Source organism: Micrasema longulum, unplaced genomic scaffold, assembly GCF_059751315.1.
Source record: "Micrasema longulum isolate JH-2025_06_02 unplaced genomic scaffold, ASM5975131v1 h1tg000402l, whole genome shotgun sequence".
In the NCBI taxonomy this organism is placed as follows: domain Eukaryota; kingdom Metazoa; phylum Arthropoda; class Insecta; order Trichoptera; family Brachycentridae; genus Micrasema; species Micrasema longulum.
The window spans coordinates 978,959-1,003,447 of record NW_028277602.1 but is presented as its reverse complement, the minus strand read 5'-3'; the positions used below and the strand labels follow the sequence as shown (position 1 = coordinate 1,003,447).

General features: G+C 35.2%; 2 protein-coding genes and 1 long non-coding RNA gene across 4 annotated transcripts; 2 read left to right on the top strand and 1 right to left on the bottom strand.

Moving 5' to 3' along the window:
- Positions 1–1,620: 1,620 nt before the first annotated feature.
- LOC148281891 (ribose-phosphate pyrophosphokinase 1) lies at positions 1,621–3,257 on the top strand. Its single transcript, XM_088225962.1, has one exon. It carries the CDS (start codon positions 1,709–1,711, stop codon positions 2,747–2,749), a length of 1,041 nt encoding a protein of 346 aa, XP_088082088.1. The 5' UTR covers positions 1,621–1,708; the 3' UTR covers positions 2,750–3,257.
- A 5,110-nt stretch (positions 3,258–8,367) lies between these two features.
- LOC148281890 (uncharacterized) lies at positions 8,368–16,443 on the bottom strand. Its single transcript, XR_015822248.1, has 2 exons — positions 15,630–16,443; positions 8,368–9,492 (listed from the first exon to the last, which is right to left on the bottom strand). It is a non-coding gene; the product is annotated as an uncharacterized LOC148281890 (long non-coding RNA).
- On the top strand, positions 8,397–23,745 carry LOC148281889 (uncharacterized). 2 transcript variants are annotated; one of them, XM_088225959.1, is made up of 11 exons: positions 8,397–8,522; positions 8,886–8,956; positions 9,039–9,166; positions 9,247–9,356; positions 16,083–16,132; positions 16,211–16,367; positions 16,610–17,353; positions 17,600–17,808; positions 17,944–18,084; positions 18,170–18,329; positions 23,220–23,745. In XM_088225959.1, the coding sequence occupies exons 1-11, from the start codon at positions 8,447–8,449 to the stop codon at positions 23,363–23,365; spliced, it is 1,992 nt and encodes a 663-aa protein (XP_088082085.1). In that variant the 5' UTR covers positions 8,397–8,446; the 3' UTR covers positions 23,366–23,745. The 2 variants fall into 2 exon arrangements, with proteins under 2 accessions (XP_088082085.1, XP_088082086.1); XM_088225960.1 differs by having other exon boundaries at positions 9,247–9,489; positions 15,630–16,132.
- Positions 23,746–24,489: the final 744 nt, after the last annotated feature.

The following is a 24,489-nucleotide window of genomic DNA, read 5'->3' as shown; positions in this document are numbered from 1 at the left end:
AACCGTATTCGGTCGTCAAGATGGATAGGTTGGAAAATTATCTACACTGATGGATCTCGGTCAGATTCGGCAACCCATACGGGTGCGGCTATATATTGTGAAGACAACAACTTTCAAAGATTGTACAAATTGCACAAGAATGCATCTGTATTTACCGCAGAATGTATCGCAATCCGAGAAGCTGTCAAATACGCCTTAAGCTCACAATATAGCAAGTTCCTAATCCTGTCGGATTCCTTGAGTGCCTTACAAAAAATCAAATCCCCTCCATCCTTTTATCCCGAGGACGAGCTCTGCGTGGAAACTCGATTTCTTCTTTTTATATCAGAGGCATCCAATAAGAGTATTGTTATGTCCTGGATCCCTAGCCATTGTGGTATTCCCGGTAACGAAAAAGTGGACGCGTTAGCAAAGGAGGCGGTCCACTCCGGGGATCCTGCCTATAGTAATTTACTACCACTAGGTGATCTCCTTGTTATGACGAAGGAGAAGCAACTTCGCACATGGCAAGAATATTGGGTAGCTTCTTCCCAAGCCAAGGGTAAACATCTTTTCCAACTGAAACCAAATGTTACAGAAAAGCCTTGGTTTTCCAAAGTGATTCTGAACAAGTTTGAGACATCCTCCATATGCAGAATGCGCATTGGGCACTGCTGCAATGGTTCTCACCTGTTCAGAATCCATGTCCGGGACTCTGCCATTTGCGAATGTCAGCTAGATGAGGAAGATTTAAACCATATTTTTTTTGGATGCCCCATAAATGATTGTTATCCTGATTTCCTATCCGACCTCTCTGATATTAATATCCCATTCCCTATTCATATTCTAACTCTCCTGTCCCCACCCAATAAACGTGTATTTAAAATCCTATGTAAATATCTAGTTGTAAATGGTGTAAAGCTGTAAATATGTTTTATTATTATATGTTTATATTATATTAAATACTAACATACTAACTTGTACATATTATATTACTAACACATGTGTATATATGTAAAAAAAAAAAAAAACTACTCGACACTGGCCAGAACACCCAAGTTGAGATGTGAAAAGGCCATGAAAAAAACGAAGAAGAAGAAATTCAATAATCGATATATAAAAAACAAAGTGAATTTTTACTCATAGAATTGACTATTTATAATTTTATGTTTATACTACTGCTCAAGTTAATAAGACTTTTTTGAAAATAGTGAAAAACGTCATGAAATGTAAATTTTAAATATGTTTTATGCTTTCTAATTTTACTTAATTGTATTTCAATTTCGATTTTCATCAAAATATTTGACTGTTTATAATTAGTACGTTTTTTATACACCTGCCTGTTCTATCTTTTTCTCAAGTATCACCTTTAGAAAATAATATATTTTGTTACTTAGCTACTTGAATTACACTATTGGAATAAAATTATAACCAAAGTAGTTATTTTATAGTGATCATTCTAGAGAAAATATCATTTTGTATGAGGTTTACTAAACTAGAGATTTAAAAAAAGGGAAAACTCGAAACACAATAAATAATAAATTTTATAAGTCAAAAATGATTAATTCCCTAAGTAAGTACTTTATCATTTTTTTTAAATGCAAAATAATTTATTAAATTCTCCATGAAAATGGCAACATTGTAGTCAACTGGAGAACTGGACCGCCTGTCAATTAGGACGCCCGGTTTTGGAGCGCACGTTTTGATCAGCAAGTGTGTGACGAGGGCTATGCCCTTGAATTCAAACCCAGTGCGTGCGAAAAGCTTGTTGCGGGCAAATCTAGAGAGACCTCAAGTTCTTTTACAAGCCAGAATGCCGAACATCAAAGTTTTCAGCGGCACGTCGCATGCCGACCTCGCTCAACGCATTGTTGATCGTTTGGGTATTGATCTCGGAAAAGTGGTCACCAAGAAGTTTAGTAACCTCGAAACATGCGTCGAGATCGGAGAATCCGTGCGAGGGGAAGATGTGTATATCGTGCAGAGCGGAAGCGGCGAAATCAACGACAATTTAATGGAGCTTCTCATAATGATTAACGCGTGTAAGATCGCTTCAGCTTCTCGCGTTACAGCTGTGATACCTTGTTTTCCTTACGCTCGTCAGGACAAAAAGGACAAGAGTCGCGCCCCCATCTCCGCCAAACTGGTCGCCAACATGCTTTCCGTGGCCGGCGCCGATCACATCATAACCATGGATCTGCACACCTCACAGATACAGGGCTTCTTCGATATTCCCGTCGATAACCTATTCGCCGAGCCGGCCGTGTTAAAGTGGATCAAAGAAAACATTACAGAGTGGAGGACGAGTATAGTGGTGTCTCCGGACGCAGGGGGAGCCAAGAGGGTGACGTCCATAGCAGATCGGCTCAACGTGGAGTTCGCCCTCATCCACAAGGAGAGGAAGAAGGCCAACGAGGTGGCGTCCATGGTGCTGGTGGGGGACGTGAAGGACCGGGTGGCCATCTTGGTGGATGACATGGCGGACACGTGCGGCACCATTTGCCACGCGGCCGAGAAGCTGCTGGAGGCCGGAGCCACCAAGGTGTACGCCATTCTCACGCACGGCATCTTCTCCGGTCCGGCCATCTCCCGCATCAACAACGCTTGCTTCGAGGCCGTGGTGGTCACCAACACCATTCCTCAGGACATCCACATGAAAGACTGCCCCAAGATCCAGTGTATCGACGTGTCCATGATGTTTGCGGAGGCCGTGAGGAGAACCCACAATGGGGAATCGGTGTCGTATCTCTTCTCCAACGTTCCATATTGAAATTATCGCTTCGCCTTTATATTAATACTTTTGATTCGTTAATTTTTTACGAAATCCTTTTCTTGTTTACTTAGTTAATTTTTCCTTTTTTTTGTGATTCGGAAAATGCCGGCGAACTTTATTATCACCGCTTTCCCCCCCCCATGGACTCCTAATTATTGTTATATTTTTATTGAAATATCGCTTTACCTTGTATATAAATGTGATACAAAGAAGAAATGTGTTTAAAAAATATATTCTACCAGAAAGTGCATTTTGGTCTTGGTACAGAGCATATTAAATGATTTATGAAAATCTAATATTTTTATATTCTTGAAAAAAAAAATGTTAATCTAATCGGGTAATGACTTTTATCGTAAGAGAATTTTTCATATTCCGTTATAACGCGTTTTGTTAACAAATTTAGCGAATGCTTATTTAAAGAAATACATAATAATAAAGTGCAACACAAAAAGGAGGACATCTAAATAAACATGTTTTTTTATTTGAATAAACTGTTTTCAATACATACAATTTGTAAACAATTATTTTGAGATAAGAGTTCGGTAAACATAGTCCACATTCGTTAGTCGTTAAGGGTGATGATACTCTCATTGTGCTCAATACAGTTCTCGTAGTTAAATAACAAACAAGCTTGTGTAATACTCGTACTTAGAATTGGCAAATAGTAGATTTTTTGAATATTTCTCCCATGTCATAAAGTAACCTTGTTCAATGTCATCCTATTCATAAACTACTATGCCAACACTATTCAAGTACCAAAAGAACTGTTTCTTGTGCCTTAAATAATTTAATTATCAAATGGAATTGTGCTGACTGAAAACAATAATAAATTGTGTTGCTCAACGAGAATGTGTTTACGTCACATATTTTTCTTTCATCTGACACTATGAATTATTTCCTAGATTATAATGTTCTTTTAAATCATTGTTTTGACCCCACAAGATATTGTGTATTGATTGGAATGCATTATGTAATAATTTTAGATAGTTTGGATAACTCTTCAAGTTGTTGGTAATAATAATTTGCAATATATTGATTTAAATTAACAAAGGGCCTACAGATAAGACCACCAAATTAATGCGAGAAAATTATACATAAATAGAATATCTCTTAAGTAAATATTTTTTTAATAATATTAGTGAAAAATTATGAAAAGTTTGTTAATTGAAATAACAGATTTTTAATGTTTGTACGCACTGGTCATTTAAAGCAAATTAACAAGAACATAGAAAAGGTTTGTTAAAAGGTTGATTAGAGTTTGTTAATTTTTAATAATTATATTTTATACAAATCTTTATATTGAAATCGATCCTAACTATTGATTTTTTAGTTATGTTTCCACGGGTCGCTCTAACATGAATAGGTATCAGTGCTGATTCAATTAATTTTATTGAGTTATCGAAATCTTGTACAGCCTTGAAAACAATAGCTTAGCAACCTGCTAAGTATGATCAATGAGGCATTGATACTGAAGAATGTGTATGTCTTTTTTTAAAACTCAATCATCTAGGTCAGATAAATCCGAGTATGCATTTTATGTAAAAAAAATCCTCTATCTGATTCACTGCTCCGATAATTGCAGAATGCCACCAAAAAAATCTAAAAAACTTGAATACTAAATACAAAAATTGAATTGTGATATTGCTTGGGTCGTTTAAAAAACATTTCTAAACATTAACAAATAAAGCGGACATTTTGCCAATTTGCTCCATCACTTCACATCTTTTGATAAATTTCAGACATAGATCAGCAGTATTAGATTTTAGGTGACCATTCTAATATCATCATTATCATCAGTCCCTTTTCGCACCTAATGGTGCATAGGGCGCTTCATATATCTTGCATATCTTGATCTTTTTTTTGTTACATGAAGAAAAGATGATCAGTCTCACGCTCCAGGTACCAGTCCAGGGACTATGAAATATTTTGGTGTGAAAACACCCTATCAAATAAATATTTCATATTAATCCTGTCGGGAATCGAACCTGAGACCTCTTGCATGGTAGGCAAATGCACTGTCCATTACACCACGAGGCCGACAAACCATTTAAATATGGCTCCTCATTACTTCTTAACTTGTAATTTGGAGATGTCTGGCTAGTGAACTTGATAATCAGTATTATGTATACTTATATTGTTTCACATCATATTCGTTGAAATGAACAATTTGGAATTGGATATTGATCTTCTAGTCTTTCTTCATATTTTGCCCTTATGAACACCTAATAACTTGCCAAGCGTGGAATGTAAATTAGATAAAGTTTGATCTATTTATAAATAAAAGTAACAATAATGTCAAAGAAGATTTTTTTCTGAGGTTCATAAATAATTAAATATTTTAAATGAAATACATCTAAGGCCCGGATGTTTGATCATTAGTAATAGTTAGAAATCGAAAGTAATGGTAAAAACATAAAAAAATATTTTAAAGGAATAACCCACTGAGTTTGTCAGCAGGTAGGAGAGTATATGAAAGGAAGTTAGGATAAAAATACACCACAACACCTAGACCAATTGACAAAAAATATTTCTTGGCTGTTTTTCTTACCACCGGGCAAAATCAATCTTTTTTGTTTGTAAAATGGAATACCTTTTCAAAACCTTGTTGAACTGTTACTTTTCATTTGAAGATGAAGAAGAGACCGTGTGATAGTAATGGGCGATTTGAATGCAAGAGTCGGAATAGACCTATCATTTGGCCCATTGGTGATGGCAAGGCATGGCCTCGGGCAAGTCAATGAAAATGGTAGAAGACTGATAGAGTTTGCCACCATCAGCGACCTTGTCATCGGTGGAACCCTATTTCCCCATAAATCAATCTATAATTATACTTGGACTTCCGTAGAGATGGCTTTAGGCACCAGTATAGTTTTGTTTAACTTTCCGCAAGAGTGGATAAACGACGCCGCAATAATTGCAACTACGGAACAAGCTGCTTGAAGAAATGACACAAAAAAACTTTTTCAAATCACGCGTAAGATCTGTGGTAAACGCTCGATCACCCCAGGACCTGTAAATAACTGATGGATGGAGCGATCGAATCAGACTGAAATATGGCGTGGCCATTTCCAGTGAGTACTTAACCGCCCCCCTCCTTCCACCCTCGATATTTCCATTGAGGCTGCATCAAGCATTCTGCGGGCAGTCAACATTCCTGATGGTTCTCCGACACTGGCTGAAATAAAAATGGCCGTGTCATACTTGAAAAATGGAACAGCACCAGGAGTTGATGATATACACCCGGAATTTCTCAAAAGCAGCATCACAGGTATTATTGGCTCTTTACATCAACTAATGAGCAAAGTGTGGGAACAAGAGAGGTGCCCAAAAGGCTGAGTAAAGGGGAGATCACCGCGTTGCATAAAAAGGGTGGTCCAATAAACTAAGATAAATATCGTGGCATCACGCTACTTAGTGTGCCGGGAAAAGTACTTGCATACATAATACTGCAAGGAATTCGAGGACCCATTATGCGAGTATGAAGAGAGAATTAGGCGGGTTTCCTACCTGGTAGGTCATGTGAGGATCATATCCACAACATTAGCTGTATTCAACAGGAGAACTAGGAACTTAATAGTTCCTTGGTTGCGTGCTTCGTAGATTACGAAAAAGCATTTGATAGTCCGCATAGACCTACACTCTGGAAAATACTAAAAGCATATAGGATGCCTATAAAACAAATTACAAATTGAACTTATTAAAGCCCTTCACTCAAGTAGAAAATGCCGAATCAGAAAGCACTCGATGGGGCATAGGGCACTGCATTGATACTCCAATCGCTTGTATTTTGATAATTTCATACAAGCAAGATCAGTTTATGCTTCTGATCCAGATCCAGTGATTACGAAACATGGTGAAAATCACCTCTTAACATGTTTTTTTTGTCTACCTTGATGGGAATCAAACCCACGACCTCAAATATGTCATGCAGACACGCCAACCACTACACAAGGCTGACTTATTTCTACCCGTTAAATTAAAATGATTACCGCCTTTCTTTTTTTTTAAAAATATGAATTACAGTATTTTTGTCTACAAAGATTGCACTTAATCAAAGTATAGTTGATAAAAAAAATATGTAATATCCATGTAACTTTTTTTTTTTTTAACAAACGTGATTTACAAGGGACGGGTTATTGATTTAGAGTTTCTTAAGGGCACATCACCCGCGCGTGGGAATTTTTTTTTCGTCAAAATGGTTCCAGACTACTAATGCATATAATTGTAATGCATATAATTGTATGCATATAATCTAATGCATATAATAGTTTCACGTCTTTGTAAGAAACAAATTAACAGATACAATAATTGCTTTCCTGGAATAAAGTAATGGATACTAAGTTATTCGGTAAAATAAATGTTTTCAAAAGCTGTGAAAGATAAGTTTTCATCAAATAAAAAAAACACAACAACCTCTCATTCTGTTTCGATAATAATGTCAGCCAATAAACAAATTCTTATACACAATAATACATTTATTAACTGATAATTATATTTAATCAGAAAGCAAGGTATATTATGTTATCTTTATCAATTATTTGAAATATTTTATTTACACATTTTTTTAATCACTATAATATTTTTAAATTTGAAACTTGATTTATATTTTAATTATTATTTTTGAGTTTATATTAAAATTCCATTTTTTGGTTTACAATAATTAGAAAAATAATTTTTGTTTTATGTGGAATTAAAGTTTTTATTTACTTAATTATTTCATGAGATTCGACTTAAACGCTTATTAATTACACGCCTTTTCATAATTTCCTAATACCTGAGTGTTTTTTTTTTGTAAGTAATTTATTATTGGAGAATGGATAGTATAATTCAGAAAGAAGTGAAAAGTTATATTTATAATTATTTTTTGTGTAGCACTGACTGAAAACACGTTTTTTTTAAATAATTTATATGTTATACAAAAAATATTTACTGATTAAAGATAAAATAAACAAATTATTGTAAGACGTCACTCCTCATTTTATACGCAAGAATTGTTTTTTTTTACGTAAAGCGAAACGCTATATAAAATATAGGTATTAAATTTATTAAAAAAATGTCTTTAGTAGTAATGTTGTATACGTTGTATACTTATATTTTTTTTTATCTAAATAAATAAAAAATAAAATAAAATGTTCAAAACAAACGCATAAAATCATGATGTATCAAAGCGACCCCGCTCCGAAGGGTTGACTTTGATCACCAAGTTTTTATTATTTTCTCGCTCACACGTTTAAAGTTCGAAACTGGTCAAAGTCACCCCATTCGACTTACTCTACTCGAATCATAATTTTTTACGTAAAAACTGTCTCGCCATTCAATGACGTCAAACTTAGTGACGTCATGAGTTGTCTGTTTTTATTTACGTCCAAATGACTAGACTTTGATCCTTTATATCTCCCTTATTTTTATACGGATTTTAATAAGAATAGTACCGATTGTCTTGTGATTTTTCAAGTTAATTTTAATAAATTGGTTAGAATAGCTAATGCTAATAAAAAAAAGCCCATTGCCTTCGCCAATCGTGTAGTGCGTAGTAGTCTATGCGCCAATTCGTGGCTAGAGCGGTCTACTTTTATTGTCTATGTTATTCCATGTTTTTCTGTAATCTGTGTTTCGGAGTGCGTAATCTCTATGAATATAATTTGTGGCATAATCTGCGCTCGCGACTTCGGAAATTGGAATTCAGAATGGGAAATGGCCAGCTTTCCTGACTATACCTTTTCAGCTACCGAGATAACCAATATGTATACTGCACTTCGTTTATCACAAGGTAAGATAATATTAATGGTTTAGTATCAATACATATGGTTTTTTCTTGTCTTAATATTTGATCCTATAAAACCAGTTGATTATTGAACTACCCTCGGAACTTGTCATGTATTTATTGCGCGAGACCTAATATCGTGTGTTAGCCGATTATTGACACTTCTTTTATCTTTATAAAATTACTGTCTAATCCATTTACACCGTGATTTAATTGCTATATATAAGTAAAAAAATAGCCGTTGTATCAAGCGCACCCCACCACCGTGCTTATGTTTATTCAGCCAGTTGGTGTATTTATTATTGTTCGTGTACATTTCCGATGTCGCTATTCTGATCGAACGATTTCATGTGCTTTATATCATTCTAGTGAGCCCTTGCGAAAGGAATGAAGATGGAATCCCAATTAAAAAAATACATGTGACGAATCTGCAGTTCCAGGTAAATAAATTACTAGGTTATTTTGCGTTATACATTCTGTAAAAAAAGTATTTCGCAAGAATGATATTTTTGTTCTTTTCAGACAACCAAAAATGATTTGTTGGACTGTTTTGAACAGTTTGGATGTATTAAAACCTGCACCCTACATTATAACCATAGCACACTGAAATATGCATTTGTTACTTTTAATGAAGTCGCGCAAGCAAGCAGGTATTTACAGAACTTAACTACTGTTAAAGGATTAAATAATTTTAGATATCCTATACCATAACTATGCGTTATTTCTGCAGGGCCCTGTCGAGTAAAGTTGTATTAAAGGGGAAACATCTTGCCATTTCCCCTGCACATTCATGGCACCAACCGAGGGATTACAAAAAACAAGAAAAACGCCCTGAAAAAGGTTGAAATAATACATCTATCTTGAGAACTGTATAATGTACCTATGATTTTTGTTTTTTTTTTTGATATCATGGATTGAAAGTTTCAGTTTTAAAAGATTGTCTAGATGTTTGTAAATCTCGATGGCTACAAACATTCTTTAGGTCGGCACCTAGTTGGTGGCCTAATTTTGTGATGTACAAAGTTATGTGGGTGCACAGAATGAGAGCAAGTAAAACAGGGTACTTACGTTTTACCCAAAGATTTATTCACGAAACTAAACTACTGAAGCTAACACATTGAAAGAAGGATTCTAATAACTATATTAGGCAAAATAAAATGAAGTTGGTAAATCTAAATTGGCGGTAATTTTGTGCCTCGAAGACGCGTGCGGTGAGGTCGGAATCCGGTAGTATTCTCGAAGCCGGTTTGGCCCGTTCGTACGCTCTACGTCGGCGTTCGGCAATGTTCGGCTCGTGCCGTCGTTGTCGACCCGCCACACAGCCCCCTTCCAAGTTTTGAAATCTGTTTTTCAAAACTGACGCTGTATCACCCTCCTGCCGCTACGCGTTGTGTATGCCGGTTGTTCTGTTGGTGTTTCCGTTTCTGCTGGACTGGCTCGTTCTTCCGCTGTCTGGAACGCCGGCTTGCACCTGTCCAGCGAAACCTTTTTATGTTCGCCATCCACGTCCAGTGTTACCGTCTTTTCCGCCCTGGTGATGACCTTGTAGGGCCCCTTGTAGTTCGGCATCAGGGGTTTGTACACTCTGTCGTCCCTCAGAAACAAGTGTGTGGCTCTCTTTAGTTCCGGGTGGATGAAAACGTTACCTTTATTGTGGTGCTCGACTGGCCTTGGTTTGACGTTTTGCATGAACTTTACCAGTTGCCTAGTGTAGGAGTCCGGGTCAATGTAGTCGTTCGTCTGCTCCAGGATGTCTGCTGGTAACTTTAGTTTGCACCCATACAGCATCTCTGCTACTGAGTGCTCTGCATTCGTGCGCAGTGTGGCCCTCAGTCCGAGTAGTATGGTGCTGATCGATTTTGTCCACGGAACAGGGTGGTGAGCTTTAATGGCCGTCTTCAGCGTTCTATGAAATCGCTCGATCATGCCATTACTTTGTGGATGGTAAGGCGTCGTGTTGGAGTGTGCTATGCCTGATCTGGAACAAAACAAGTTAAAGTCCGTAGACATGAATTGCCTACCCTGATCAGTTATAATTTTCTCCGGTACGCCGTATCTCGCAATCCAGTTGTCCCAGATGGCTCTGATGATTGTGTGGGTCTGGATATCTGCGATAGGGATTACTTCCGCCCATCGAGTGTATCGGTCGATACATGTGAGGCAGTACCTCAGTCCCTCTGATGGTGGAAAAGGTCCGATGAGGTCGACATGGACCACGCAGAATTTCTGTCTCGGCATGTCGATCTTGATGATCGGTGTCCTCGTGTGTTTGTTGACTTTGCTCTTCTGACAGGGTATGCAGGCCTTCGTCCAAGCTGCGCAGTCTGCTTTCATATTTTTCCAGACGCCTCTTTGACTGATGGTCTTGGTCGTGGCGTCGGCTCCTGCATGGTTGAGGTTATGCACTTGGTTGAAGAAAGATCTCTGTAGCGTTTTTGGGATGTACGGTCGCATGTTGCCTTTGTTGAGATCGAAGACGATTTCTTGTCCCTGCATGTTGGTTTTGATCAGGTTCAGAGCAGTGTTCTTGTCGTCCAAGAGTGCGAGTAGTTCGTTGTCCTGCCTTTGTTCTTTATGGATCTTTTCGAACGATATGTTTGCCTCTTGTTCGATCATGTCGATTCTTGATAAGGTATCGGCGACGACGTTGTCTTCTCCTTTTATGTATTTGATGTCCGTGCTGAACTGTGAGATGTAGTCTAGATATCTGAGTTGTCTGGGGCTTTCTTTGTCGTGACTTTTCCTTCTAAACACGAATTGTAGTGGTTTATGGTCCGTGTATATACAGAATTCTCTGCCCTCCAGATAATGTTGAAAGTACCTTACAGTCTCAAAAATGGCTAGTAGTTCCCTGTCGTACGTACTATATGAACACTGAGCCTTGTTCAACTTTTTTGAGAAGAAACTTATCGGTTTGTAGTTGATGCCGTCTGTGGTTTGTTGTAGCACGCCTCCGATTGCGTAATCTGAGGCGTCTGTCCACACTGACATCTTGCTGCTTTCCTCTGGGTAGCTAAGCTTAGTGGCGTTGATCAGCGAGTTCTTGACCTCTTCGAAATCGTGTGTAGTGACTTCGTTCCACTCTACTTTTCTGTTGTCATTCTTTTTTGCTCCCTTGAGGTAATCGTGTAGTCGTATCAATTTGTGTGTTGCTCGTGGTATGAATCTTCGGTAGAAGTTTCCCATGGCCAAGAATCTTCTCAACTGCTTAATGGTTTCTGGCTTGTTGAGGTTCGTGATGGCTTCCACTTTTGTTGGCGAGGGTCCGATGCCTTCAGCCGAAATTTCATAACCAAGAAATAACAGTGTTTTCTTGGCAAACTCGCATTTAGATGGGTTTACCACCATTCCATGATCTTGAAGTCGCTGGAACAAAGCTTTTAAGTGTTCCACATGTGTTTCTTCGTCTGGTGAAGCGATCAATATATCGTCGATATATGCGTGTACTCCTTCTAGACCTCTTGTGACTTCGTTGATGTGCCGTTGGAATGTTTGTGCAGCGCATGATAGTCCGAATGGCATTCTTACAAATTCAAATAACCCGAATGGTGTGGTTATAGCTGTCTTTTTAATGTCAGTTTCATTAATTGGAATTTGGTGATATGCTCGTTGTAAGTCAATTTTGGAAAAAATTTTACAGTTAAATAAGTCATTGCATATATCGTGGATATGTGGCAAGGAATAACGATCAGGTACCGTCTGTGCGTTTAAGCTACGGTAATCGCCACAAGGGCGATAAGTACCATCGCTCTTCTTCACCATATGCAATGGAGAGGCCCACTCACTCTTGGAGGGTCTACAAATACCTTGAGCCACCATGTGATCGAACTCTTGCTTCGCCTGCCTCAGTAGTTCTGGGGACAGCCGACGAGTCTTACACATAACGGGTTTGCCACGGGTATCTATATGGTGGATTGTGTTGTGTTTATCCAGCCCTGCGTATGGTTTATTGATATCTACTAGTTGTGGATACTTCAATATGAGTGAGTGGTAAATGTTGGTTTTGTCTGTTAATGATATGGAACATGTTATGTTGTTGTTTGTGGAGATGTCAAATGCTCTGACTATCTTGCCGTTTGTATTGTCTACTAACCGTTTGTTCCTAACATCTACTAACAGGTGGAAGTTGTGGAGAAAATCTGCTCCTATAATAGGGCGTGTCGTATCCGCTATTATAAACTTCCATGTAAACATTTGTTTACATCCCAGATTCAGTGTTACCGTGGTAACTCCGAAATTCTGGATCGTAGTCCCGTTCGCTGCATAGAGAATTAGCTTAGACTTTTCTCCATGGCGTTTGTGTAAAGATCTAGGAATTAATGATATTTCCGATCCGGAGTCAACGAGGTATGACACACCGGTATCACGATCTTTAACAAAGAGACGTGTTGTGTTGGTTGAATCAGCCGCCTCCGCTATGATTCGACCATCTAGTTTTTTGAAGCTAGATGCGGTTTAAATTCACATGGTGTGACGCATTTCTTAGCTTGATCGCCAAATTTTGTGTGGAAGTAACAAAGAATAGTTTTCTTGTTATTTCCGTTGGCCCTATAGCTTGTTTTGTTGAAATTGTTGTTGTATTTGTTGTTATTGAAATTGTTACTGCTGTTACTTGTTGTGTGTTTGAATCTATTGTTATTGTTGTTGTGACTATGCTGTTTGTTGATTGTGTGAAATAAACTCTCTACCTTATGGGTTAGAGCTTGTACGGACTGTTCTAAACTACAAATGTTATTTTTATTGTTGGTACCTACTACCGCTACATTATCCTGTGTGTACACCTGTATTAGGCGATCTGCTATCGTCGCTTGCCTATCCCAGTCATCTTCGCTTATGGCTAAATGCGCTTGGATCGTCTTGGGCAGTTGTTGTATCCACAAGTATTGCAACGTCGTTTCGTCCATTTGTAAACCTATTGCTAGCGTCCGCATCTCTCTAAGTAGGCTGGATGGGTTTCGATCCCCAAGCTGTAAGGAAGAAAACAGTTTTTCTCTCCTTCTGTCCTGTGGACAGCCCATGCGTTGGATTATAGCTTCCTTCAGCCTCGTATATTTTGCTCGGTTCGGTTCCATGAGTAAAATATCTGAAACTTGTTCTATGTGCGCTTGTTCAAGTTTTGACACTAAGTGACTATAACGTGCGTCTTCTGAAACTATGTTTGCCAACTCGAATTGTGCTTCTATCTGTTTAAACCAAAGTTCGATGTTGTTCACCCATAGCTGTGGTAGTTTAACGCTAATCCTATCCGTGTGGAACATGTTGTTTGCTGTGTTGATATTTGTCAAGTCAGTGTTGTCCTTGTTAGCCATTGTTTACAGTTTAAAAATATTCGTTTTTAAAAAAAAAATTCAGAAAAATGTATGTAATAATGATTACAGTATAAGTTAAAATATTGAAATAAAAGTATTCAATAATGAGTGTAGTTGTATTAAAAAGTTAAGTTTAAATTATTAGATTTAAATTTAAATTTAAATTTAAATTTCAAACAAAAATATTTATTTTTTAAATGTCAGAGTCACTATTTGTTATGTATGTACTGTGCAAGTTATAGAAAAGAAAATTAAAAACAGAAAATTTAAATAATTATTTTACCATACGGCGGAACACATTTTCCAACTATTAGGTATTTGTATTCTCCAAGCCTGAGTGGTCCCCTCAATATTAATATTCCTTTTGATTGTCCGTTGTACAATATATCAAGTTTAAAAATGTTTATGGTAAAACTTCAAATCTGTAACACATAATAACATGCATAGCCTAGGTTAAAAATATAAACATATATAGTACAGTCACACGATATAATGTATATAGAAAAAAAGTATGGATACTAATGTCCACGTACTAAGTTAAACATTCGTCGGCTTAGCCGCCCGAATATCTGTTTGTTTGATAGTTTCAAGTTGTTTACAAAAATAAAATTTTACAAATTGCAAGTATTGTGAACGACTGCGCCAGCTGAAAAATATTTCCGATAGATTTCGCTGGTAAAAAAAAAAAAACTTACTCCCGCAGTGCGTTCACAAGGAGAAAACTTTCGGATGCCTACGTCACGCTTGTCTCGCCATATAATATTTGTCAAAAATAATTATGTTCCGGTACCCTGTAAGTACCTCTACTCAATCTGGCACCCTATGTAAATGTTCGTGTGAATTGTTTGTGTGTTCGACTCAAGAAAAATAAAAAAAAATAAAATTTATATGTGTTGTAGGAATGTATTACTCGGCGTGCGATTTTTGGTGAGCGAGTCGCTCGAACGTATTATATTATGTTTGTTTATAATAATTTTAGTTAAATTATGAATCACCTGTTTGAATTAATCCCGGCCGAGTAATATTGTTAAGAAATTAATCACAGTTTAATCAATTCACTAGTTACATTAATTACATTTACATTAGTTACATTTACATTGAAGATTGTTACCGACAGAAAAATTCACTCGATTCGCTCGGTCTTTGAAAAATCTAATTCTATTATATATTATAATTATTATAATATAATTCTATTATACTAAATTAATTAACCTTACAATAAGTTAACCTTGAAATAGATTAACCTTGATTAATTACAAATAAATTAAAAGTGCAATCAAATTAAAAATGAAATTTTAAATTTTTCATGTACCGACCGAAAAAAAGTAATTGTTGTACAATTTTGTCAAGCGAAGATATTTCTGTCTGAAATTTTTGCGCAATTTTTATGGAATTTGAATGGGGTCACCGTGATTGATTGTTTAATGTTGTGTTTTCGTGTTCAAACGTCGGGGTATACCACTTTTATGGTGGCACCTAGTTGGTGGCCTAATTTTGTGATGTACAAAGTTATGTGGGTGCACAGAATGAGAGCAAGTAAAACAGGGTACTTACGTTTTACCCAAAGATTTATTCACGAAACTAAACTACTGAAGCTAACACATTGAAAGAAGGATTCTAATAACTATATTAGGCAAAATAAAATGAAGTTGGTAAATCTAAATTGGCGGTAATTTTGTGCCTCGAAGACGCGTGCGGTGAGGTCGGAATCCGGTAGTATTCTCGAAGCCGGTTTGGCCCGTTCGTACGCTCTACGTCGGCGTTCGGCAATGTTCGGCTCGTGCCGTCGTTGTCGACCCGCCACAATTCCGACAATCATGAAATGATCAAAACCATTCTGGTACCCAGTAATAAATAAATGACTTAGTCTAGACTGTGAAACGACACAGATTTCAGATGAACGAGCTGAAAATAAAGGTGATTGATCACAAGTTCATATTGTTATATAAATGCTCACACACATTACAACAACCCTGATGTATGACTGCAATCCGAAACTTAGGAAAAGAGTGCGGCTGATACACGCCACGATAACCCAGAAAACTACATTGTTCATCTGAATGGCTGTGAAAATCTAAGCTAACCAATTTACTTAACAATATTTCATCATATCATTCTGTGTCATTTCACAAAGAATGACTCCAATAGTGCATTGATGTAATTAATAATCTAAAATTAGTAGGGTATACTACTTTTTCAAATTATACTGTGTAAATCAACAATTCTTTCTTATTCTTACTGCATTTAAAATTTTCAGCTGACAATAAAACTCAAGATGAGAACTTACCGAGTTGTTCTCAAGTTGAGGTAAGTTAGTGTATGTTTATACAATGATTTTCAGTAAGATAAATGTAATTTGTTTGATGCATTATATTTTTCTTACAGAGTTTGTCAGATGACTCGCCATATGAAAACACCATCCTGGAAATCTTAAACCACGATTGTATAATGAAGATATTCTCCAATCTTCACATCAAGTATTTAATAAGATCAGAGAGAGTTAGTAAAAAGTGGAGAGCTCTTGTAGAGGATAAATTAATGAGTAAGATTTTGTTTTTGCTGTGCTTCGATATGAAACACTATATGAATTTCAAGTACAATATTAAAAAAAAAAAAAAGTATTTGCAATGCTATAAAAATTTAACTCAGTGTCATAAATTCAGTCAATTTATTTAAGAAAACTGGACCCATACTACAAATGACACTAATATAACCAAATCCACTTAAATTGTCACCACAGATGTACCTATATTAGGCAATTAAGAAAAAGTATCCGTTTTCTAGGTATGAGAATATTTAAAACTTCTTCCTGGGCAGAGACTAACAATGTTCCCCTGACTACCAACACTCTCCGGACCCTACTCATAAAGTTCGGGGCCAGCCTGAGGCGTCTCCACCTGGACTACCAGTGGTCCATCCTGAACGAGAGAACTCCGCAGATCATCTCCAGATACTGCCCCAACCTAACGGAGATCATCCTAACCAGTATCACTGCTCGAAACTGGAGACCGCTGTTTGAGAAATGTACAAAACTCAAGTCTCTGTCCATTATATGTTGCGACGAGTTAGAAGACCGCGACTTCATCCATCTGAAGAGCCAACTCGAAGAGTTGACAATAGTCAATAGTGAAGAATTAAATGGAAAGTTCCTCACTTTGATAGACGTAACATTGCTGAAGAAACTTGTCCTCAATAAGTGCTCGTTAGTTATAAACAAACCATTTTGTGATGTTTTTAGCAAAATGAAAAACTTAAAAACATTGTGCCTTGACTATAGTGCGTGCTTCTGCGTGTCGGACCTGAAAACGGTTCTAGCATCTGTGCCACAATTGACTGAATTCTCCGTTTGTTATTTCAACTCGGTGTTGTTAATAGAGTTGGAAGCCATCGCTTTACTGAAAGAATTAAGGGTGTTACTTTTGTCTAAGAATGTTTCCGTTACAAATAATGTGTTGAAAGTTATCGTAAAAGGTTGTCCAAAACTCAATACTTTAGATATCAGCAACTGGAGGAACTCCGCAACTTCAGGTATTTCTTTGTTTATTTTATTTACACTTTTACAATGTTTGTATTCTTTGTTTTATACAGAATAATGTTCTTGATGTCTTAGGTGTGCACTCCTGATGAGTATTCAAGCAGTGTCGACTGTAATATTCGTAATAATAATTTTTAATATAATCAAGTAGGATAGGTACACGACACTGCTTAAATGCCTAAATGGAATGTTTGATATATTATGTATATTTTTCTGAGTAATAGCCTCTCCTATTTCAGCCGTTTCAGATGAAGGAATCAGTCATGTGTGGAAACTCCCCCAACTGGAGGTGTTGGGAATAAGTGGACTGAAGATAACAGATCGTGCCTTTGATCAAGTTGGTATAAATGAATGTGGATCCAAACTGAGGTCCCTCGTTTGCCGTCACAATGTTGAAATTACCAACTCGGCCCTAGTGCGGCTAGTTCAACTGTGTCCTAAAATCACGGTAAGCGAGAAGCCTTATTCATATTTTTATTTTTGTGTATTCCACCACCCGAGCAGTTTTTATGTATGGTTCTGTGATCGCACTATTTTCATCACAATCTATTTGTCATTGCATAGTTAATATTTGTTCTTACAGAAAATCGACGCGTACGGATGTTCTAATGTAAATGAAGAGTTTGTCAAATCGGCGAGTCAAGCAGTAATGTTGCATCCAAACAGAACAGAAAAACTCTTAGTCCACCTAGCACACGTGGATATGCTCACAGAAAAAGCTCAGGTAACCATAACCCAACAAATAATCTCACAGATACCTGTGTTTTACATTTGGCCAGCAGTTGTTTAATAACGGGTTTTATTTTTAGGAGGTAATCCAAAGTATAAAGTGTCCGTTGTTGAGGGTAGAGACAACCGAAGACTTCTGTGACCCGCTCCTACGTTCTTATAAGAATTGCTGCGATTACAATGAAATGAGGGATAGCGATGACATGCAAGAAGGATCTGATGATTTTGATGATTTGTCGGGTTAGTTTAAATGACTTTAACGAGAACATAATACATAATAATATGCACAACACATACATATTATATTTGACACATATCAGGGCCCGTATTGTTCACTAACGGGAAGTTAAAATTTACCTTCAATTTTCTTCAACTAGAAAGTAAAATTAAGTTATTTATTGTGTATGCAGATAATTGGTAGAATTTCGTATTAAAATTTGGTGAGGTGTCCAAAATAAAACACTTTTATTTAAAAAAAAATATATGTAAAGCATTTATCTTGTTAGGACATTATCAAACTGACTTAAATATTTACAATGTATTCTTATATACCAACAGTAATTATTGCTGTTTAATGACAGGTGTATATTATAATAGTGCTAATAGTTTATGGGGTTATTTAACAAGTACTGAGGATTTTTATATAGACCAAGAAAAGTGAAGTAATTAAAAATCAATTAGGGCATACTGAGTGCATTTTTTTAGGTACATTATGGCAGTAGCGAGCGGTGAATTTTTAAATTGGTAAGCTACGAAAATTCTGATAAAATGTCCATAGCGGTAGGATGGCACATAAAAAACAAGTCTATTTTATAAATAATCCATAACAAATGGCACTAGCGGCTAAATATATAATATGTAAAAATATTTTGTAATGTAGCACAAACATTTGACTTTAAGAAATGCATTAAAAAAAACTGGAACCCCCTAAGGACTCGAACCCCCGCCTTAGTCATTAGAAAACAACGACCCATCCGCGCGGCTATTTCGTGTTTTAGGCCGAGCGTCAAAAAAGTCATTTATAAAACTGGATAATTCATTAGCGTACTGGTGCATCTTTGTTTAAGTCTGATTATTATAACTTTTCTTGAAATAAAACACTATTTCTTAATGAATGAGATAAAAACTAAATAATTTAAAAGTATTTCTTGCCGAGTATGATAGTTCACTAAACAAAGCATAAATTACGTTTTAAGAATCATTGTTTCATCAATTTTTATATTACATTCATATTCACAAAACAACATAAGTTATACATTTTTTAATTCTTTATATATACATTTATTCTTAACACTATACACTAGTAACGTTTTTATCATAACTCAAACTTAATTTTTAAAGTTTAAATGGATACTGAAGAATAACCTACAATTCAACTGTCATTGTTTGCACAAAAGCATTTTATAAATCGTGTATATTTTATTTTTGTTTATCGAATCTTTGTTTTTTAAAACCCACTAAAGGATTTATACTGATACGCTAATATTATTGATTTAAAATATCAATTTGTTTCGATTAAAATATCAATATATCAATTTATTTTAAAACATGTTCATTTGCAAACCACCGAAACGCGAGTATGATCAAGTATTATTGTAACTTTCGTGTTAAGACATACAAAATATATTCGTTATCTCTTTCTGACACATAACGAGTGCGTATATTGTCACCTCCCTTAGACCGTCGTAAGTCAAATTGATTTATTTCAAAGAATAATAGCCCCTATGAAGAAGTATTGAAAGACTAAATTGCATTAATGAAAGCTGCAAGATTTTACTGTAATCGCAAGTGTAATTTTTCAAACAAGATTCTAAAATTTTAGGCTTAAGACATATTTAAATTCGTGTTTTTCTTCAGCAGAGTAATCTCGTGTAATCCAGCAGTGATAAGTTTGGCCAATAGAAGCGCAACTGGTCGCTGTATGGAATAAAGGAATATGATGTAAATTTACTTACCCAAGAAATGCAATGTATTTTTTTTGTGATTTTTTTTTTCCTAATAATAATGTAACATAAAAAATTACTTTCGATGTAAAAAAAATATGGTAAGCTGCAAATAATCGATTATAAGGAGCATTCGCCCCTGCATTATGGGTCTATTGGGGAAGCCCTTTCATTATTTAAAATATTTGTAGGGGTAAGCTTTAAAGTTTGTATAATAATTCGATTTTAATATTGATTTTTGAAACTCTACATTGGTGTTTTATTGAATTATGAATGAAATAAATTCTCAATTAATTTAATTAAAACGAAGAAATAATTTTATAAAATCTGAAGGTATTCTTTACCTTAGTTGACATTGAACATAAATCTTAGTTACATATATAATGAAACCTATATATTTAGGCACTACATTATTGTATAAATATAAATATATATCTATATGTAACATTGTCTCATTCATAATACATGAAAGTTATATATTATAAATATTCACTTTATTTCATTCATAATTCAATAAAACACCAATGTAGAGTTTCAAGTATCTTTCAAAGTAAACCTTTTAAATTAAATCAATATTAAAATTTAATTATTATATTAACTTTAAAGCTGTACCCCTACAAATATTTTAAATAATGGAATGGCTTTCCTAATATACCCAAAATGTACCCAATAAAATGCACTCAGTATGCCCTAATTGATTTTTAATACTTACCTTTTCTCGGTCTATACAAAAATCCTCAATACTTGTTAAATACCCCCGTAAACTATACACCCATATCATTAAACACGACGAGACTTGGGCACTAGTAAAACAACGCAGAATCCTGAAAGAGAACGGTGTAGCCAGCACCAGACATCAATATAGAGCATTACACCGTCAGGTTCAAAAAGCATGTAGACGTGATAAAGATGCATACACAAATGCTGTTTGTAAAGATATAGAACAGCTGGCTCATACTGCACATACTAAAGACATGTTTCTGAAAATTAAGATCCTTACGAGTAACTTTAAGCCCAAAACATGGATAATTGAAAATGAAAGAGGCGAACTTCTGACTGAACAGGATAAAATACTGGAGAGATGGAACAATTACTGTCGTGGATTATACTCTGACAATTCTATTGAAACTGGGAATGAATTTATTGAAACTGGGAATGAAATTGAGATTGAATTGGACGATGAGAGGGAACCAGATATATTGCTGGAGGAAGTAAAACATGCCATTTCCAAAATGAAAAATAAAGCAGTAGGTAATGATGGTATCTCTGCGGATTTTATTAAACATCTAGGGTATGAAGGAGTTCGAATGAGATGGGTGTGCCACAGCATCTCATATTACTGGTGAAAAATTTATATATGGATGGGTCAGCAAGAGTAAGGATGGAAAATGCACTGTCAGCTCCATTTAAAGTAGAAAGAGGTGTGCGTCAAGGTTGCATCTTGTCGCCAAAACTCTTCAACCTTTACGGTGAATACATTATAAGAGCGCTGGATGGGTGGAATGGTGGTCTCAAAGTGGGAGGTCAACAAATATCAAATCTGAGATATGCAGACGACACGACACTAATTGCCAAAGATGAAACCGAGCTAGCAGAAGCCTTCAGACGGATAGAGTTGAAGAGTGAGGCTCTGGGTCTAAAAATAAATAAAAGTAAGACAAAGCTAATGATTGTAGACAGAGCTGGGAGTCTCCTACGGACAAGACAGATGCAAGACCTTGAACTGATAGATGACTTTGTGTACCTCGGCTCGCTTATCTCCAACAACGGCAGTTGCAGACCTGAGATTGGTCGCAGGATTCAAATGACCAAAGAAGCAATAAACCGTTTAAAGAAGATTTGGCGAGATCGAGGTATATCAATAAACACAAAAAAGCGGTTGATGGAAGCCCTGGTATTCTCCGTTTTCCTATATGGGGCTGAAACGTGGACAATGCATGCCTACGAGAGGAATAGGATCGATGCATTCGAGATGTGGTGATAGTTAATATTTATTTAAAAGAGTGTTTTTACACTAGAATATTTCATAATCCCTAGACTTGCACCTGAAGCGTATGACTGATCATCTTACCTTCATGTAACAAAAAATTATCAAGATACGCTGCGATTGGACCAATTCAGTGCCCTATGCACCTTAGGTGTGGAAAGGGAATGATGATGATGATAATCCCCTAACAAGATGAAACGCGTCACAAATATACATATATTTTTTAATTGGATAAATTTAGAACACTTATTGCTAAAAGTGTTTTATTTTGGATACCTTACCAAATTTCAAAATTCAGTTTTCTTTTATTTGAATCGGCTTGTGGTCCTGTGGCTAGTGTCACGGACTCACGGATCAAAGGTTCGGGGTTCACATCCCGCTCTACCACAACCTGATTCCCATTTTGTAATAGTGAGTTTATTTACAACTTGTTGAAAATGGCCATCAAAATTGAAATATTTGGGTAAATCATAAGAATCCAAATATGTATTTAATTTTTTTTTTAAAAATAAAAAAAGTTTTCTGTATGAAAAATATAATATTTATGTTTTTTCTAAACGTGCTTAATTACAGTTACTTAGAATTTTCATACAAATATACACATTTTCATACATAAATAATGATTTTACTTTATACTGTTTAGATTTAGTACCGATGAACATAGCGTTTGTAATCGTGGCCGTGGAATCGGGAACTTTATTTCCATCCCTACAAACACAGTAATTTTCACTGTATTCTTCAAGTACATGTATTTTATAGTCAGCATAATAAATAAAAAGAAAAAGTATTAAATGTTTTCTTACCAAGTATTTAGAATAAATATTCGTTTTCCCATGTAAATTTTAGCTTAATATCAATGTTTAGTAATGCAAGCCCACTTTTGATGAGCTTTACTTTTAGCCATTGCAAATGTTTATTTTGATAGATTTATGTTATTTACAATATATTAAATGAATAATTTTTTAAATATTAATGTTCCAATTTGCTAGAAATTCGATCCGTGTTAAATCAATACTTGCTAGTTGTATAAAATATATATGTTACTACTGTAAATTATTGTATTTTTTTTTACGGTCAAAATTAACTTTGACCCATAAAATAAAATTTACACATTTTTAATTTGTGGAATTGAAATATTACAGATTATGACTCAATGACAACATGTACGAAAATGTTTAAATAATGTTGATTTAATTTCAGATATGTCTGCAGATGATTTAGATTACAGTTGGGATGCGGATGATATGTTTCTAGAGCAGGACTTTGATGATAGTTTACATGATGTATTTGATGGTCTTCTGCCAGTACTGATGCTCCCCGATAGATGGAATGCTTTCAACAAATGAATTAACACCTCAACAATAATTGAAAATGAAATAAGTTGTATTGTCCAATATCCACTCTAAATTGTATTTCTGAAGTACAGAAAATGGTTCAAGATATATTATCTAAAATTTGCTTGTGAATTTATAGTGTATCTAATGTTTGATATAACTTACTCACTCAACTTTTTATTTTTTCCAGATTTTTTTGTTATTTGATTCTTGTTAAAACTGTTTTAAGTATTATAAAATACTTGTAAAATATTTTTGTGTAGTTCTATGAGGAGGCATCAGTTACCTACTGTATTATATATATACACTATACTATATACATAACCGATATGGCTAAGTTGTTTATTTTATTATAAATATCAAATCACAATAAATTGAAGGTTATTTTAAAACATCTTTCTTATTACTTTTTTTTATTGATTACACTTTTAATAAATATAAGGTAGCAGAGAAAATATTTTGCCGTTTTTTTTAAATTTGATTAGAAAATAAAAGAATAACGCATAGATTGAATAAACTATAATATCAAATAAGACAAGTCTGATTTCACAGGTGTAATAATTTTCAACAAATCTACATTATTGTGTCAAAATCCATTATCAAATACATAAATATAAATGAAACATATAAATATGCACAAGTTAACAACTATTCTAGTTAATTAGCAACCAATTTGAATGAAGAAACAACTACAGCATTGTTAATTTCCCTTTAAAGAGTTGTGCTGTCAGTCTCTGTGAGATTAGAATTATTGATTTTATAAGATTACGTATACGTATTGTGCTTAGACTACAAAAGATAAAGCTATTAATAATATGTAAATATATTTAAAAAAATGAAATATAATTATTAAATACATAAATGTAGTCCTATTTAAAAGAAAACAATAAAGACAAATTCAAACATACAACCAATCCTCATACATAAATTTGTTTGAGTCTAGTTCAAATTATGAATGTTGTATTCATGCATGATTGAAGACAAATATATTTCAACTTTAGAGTATCAACCTAACAGAGTCGCCCATACCAGGATAAACCATTCTATAATCTTATTTCATTAAAATTATTTATTGACAATTCTTGATGGAATTCCATTGCAATGATGTTTACATATAAGTTATTAATTTTAAAAAT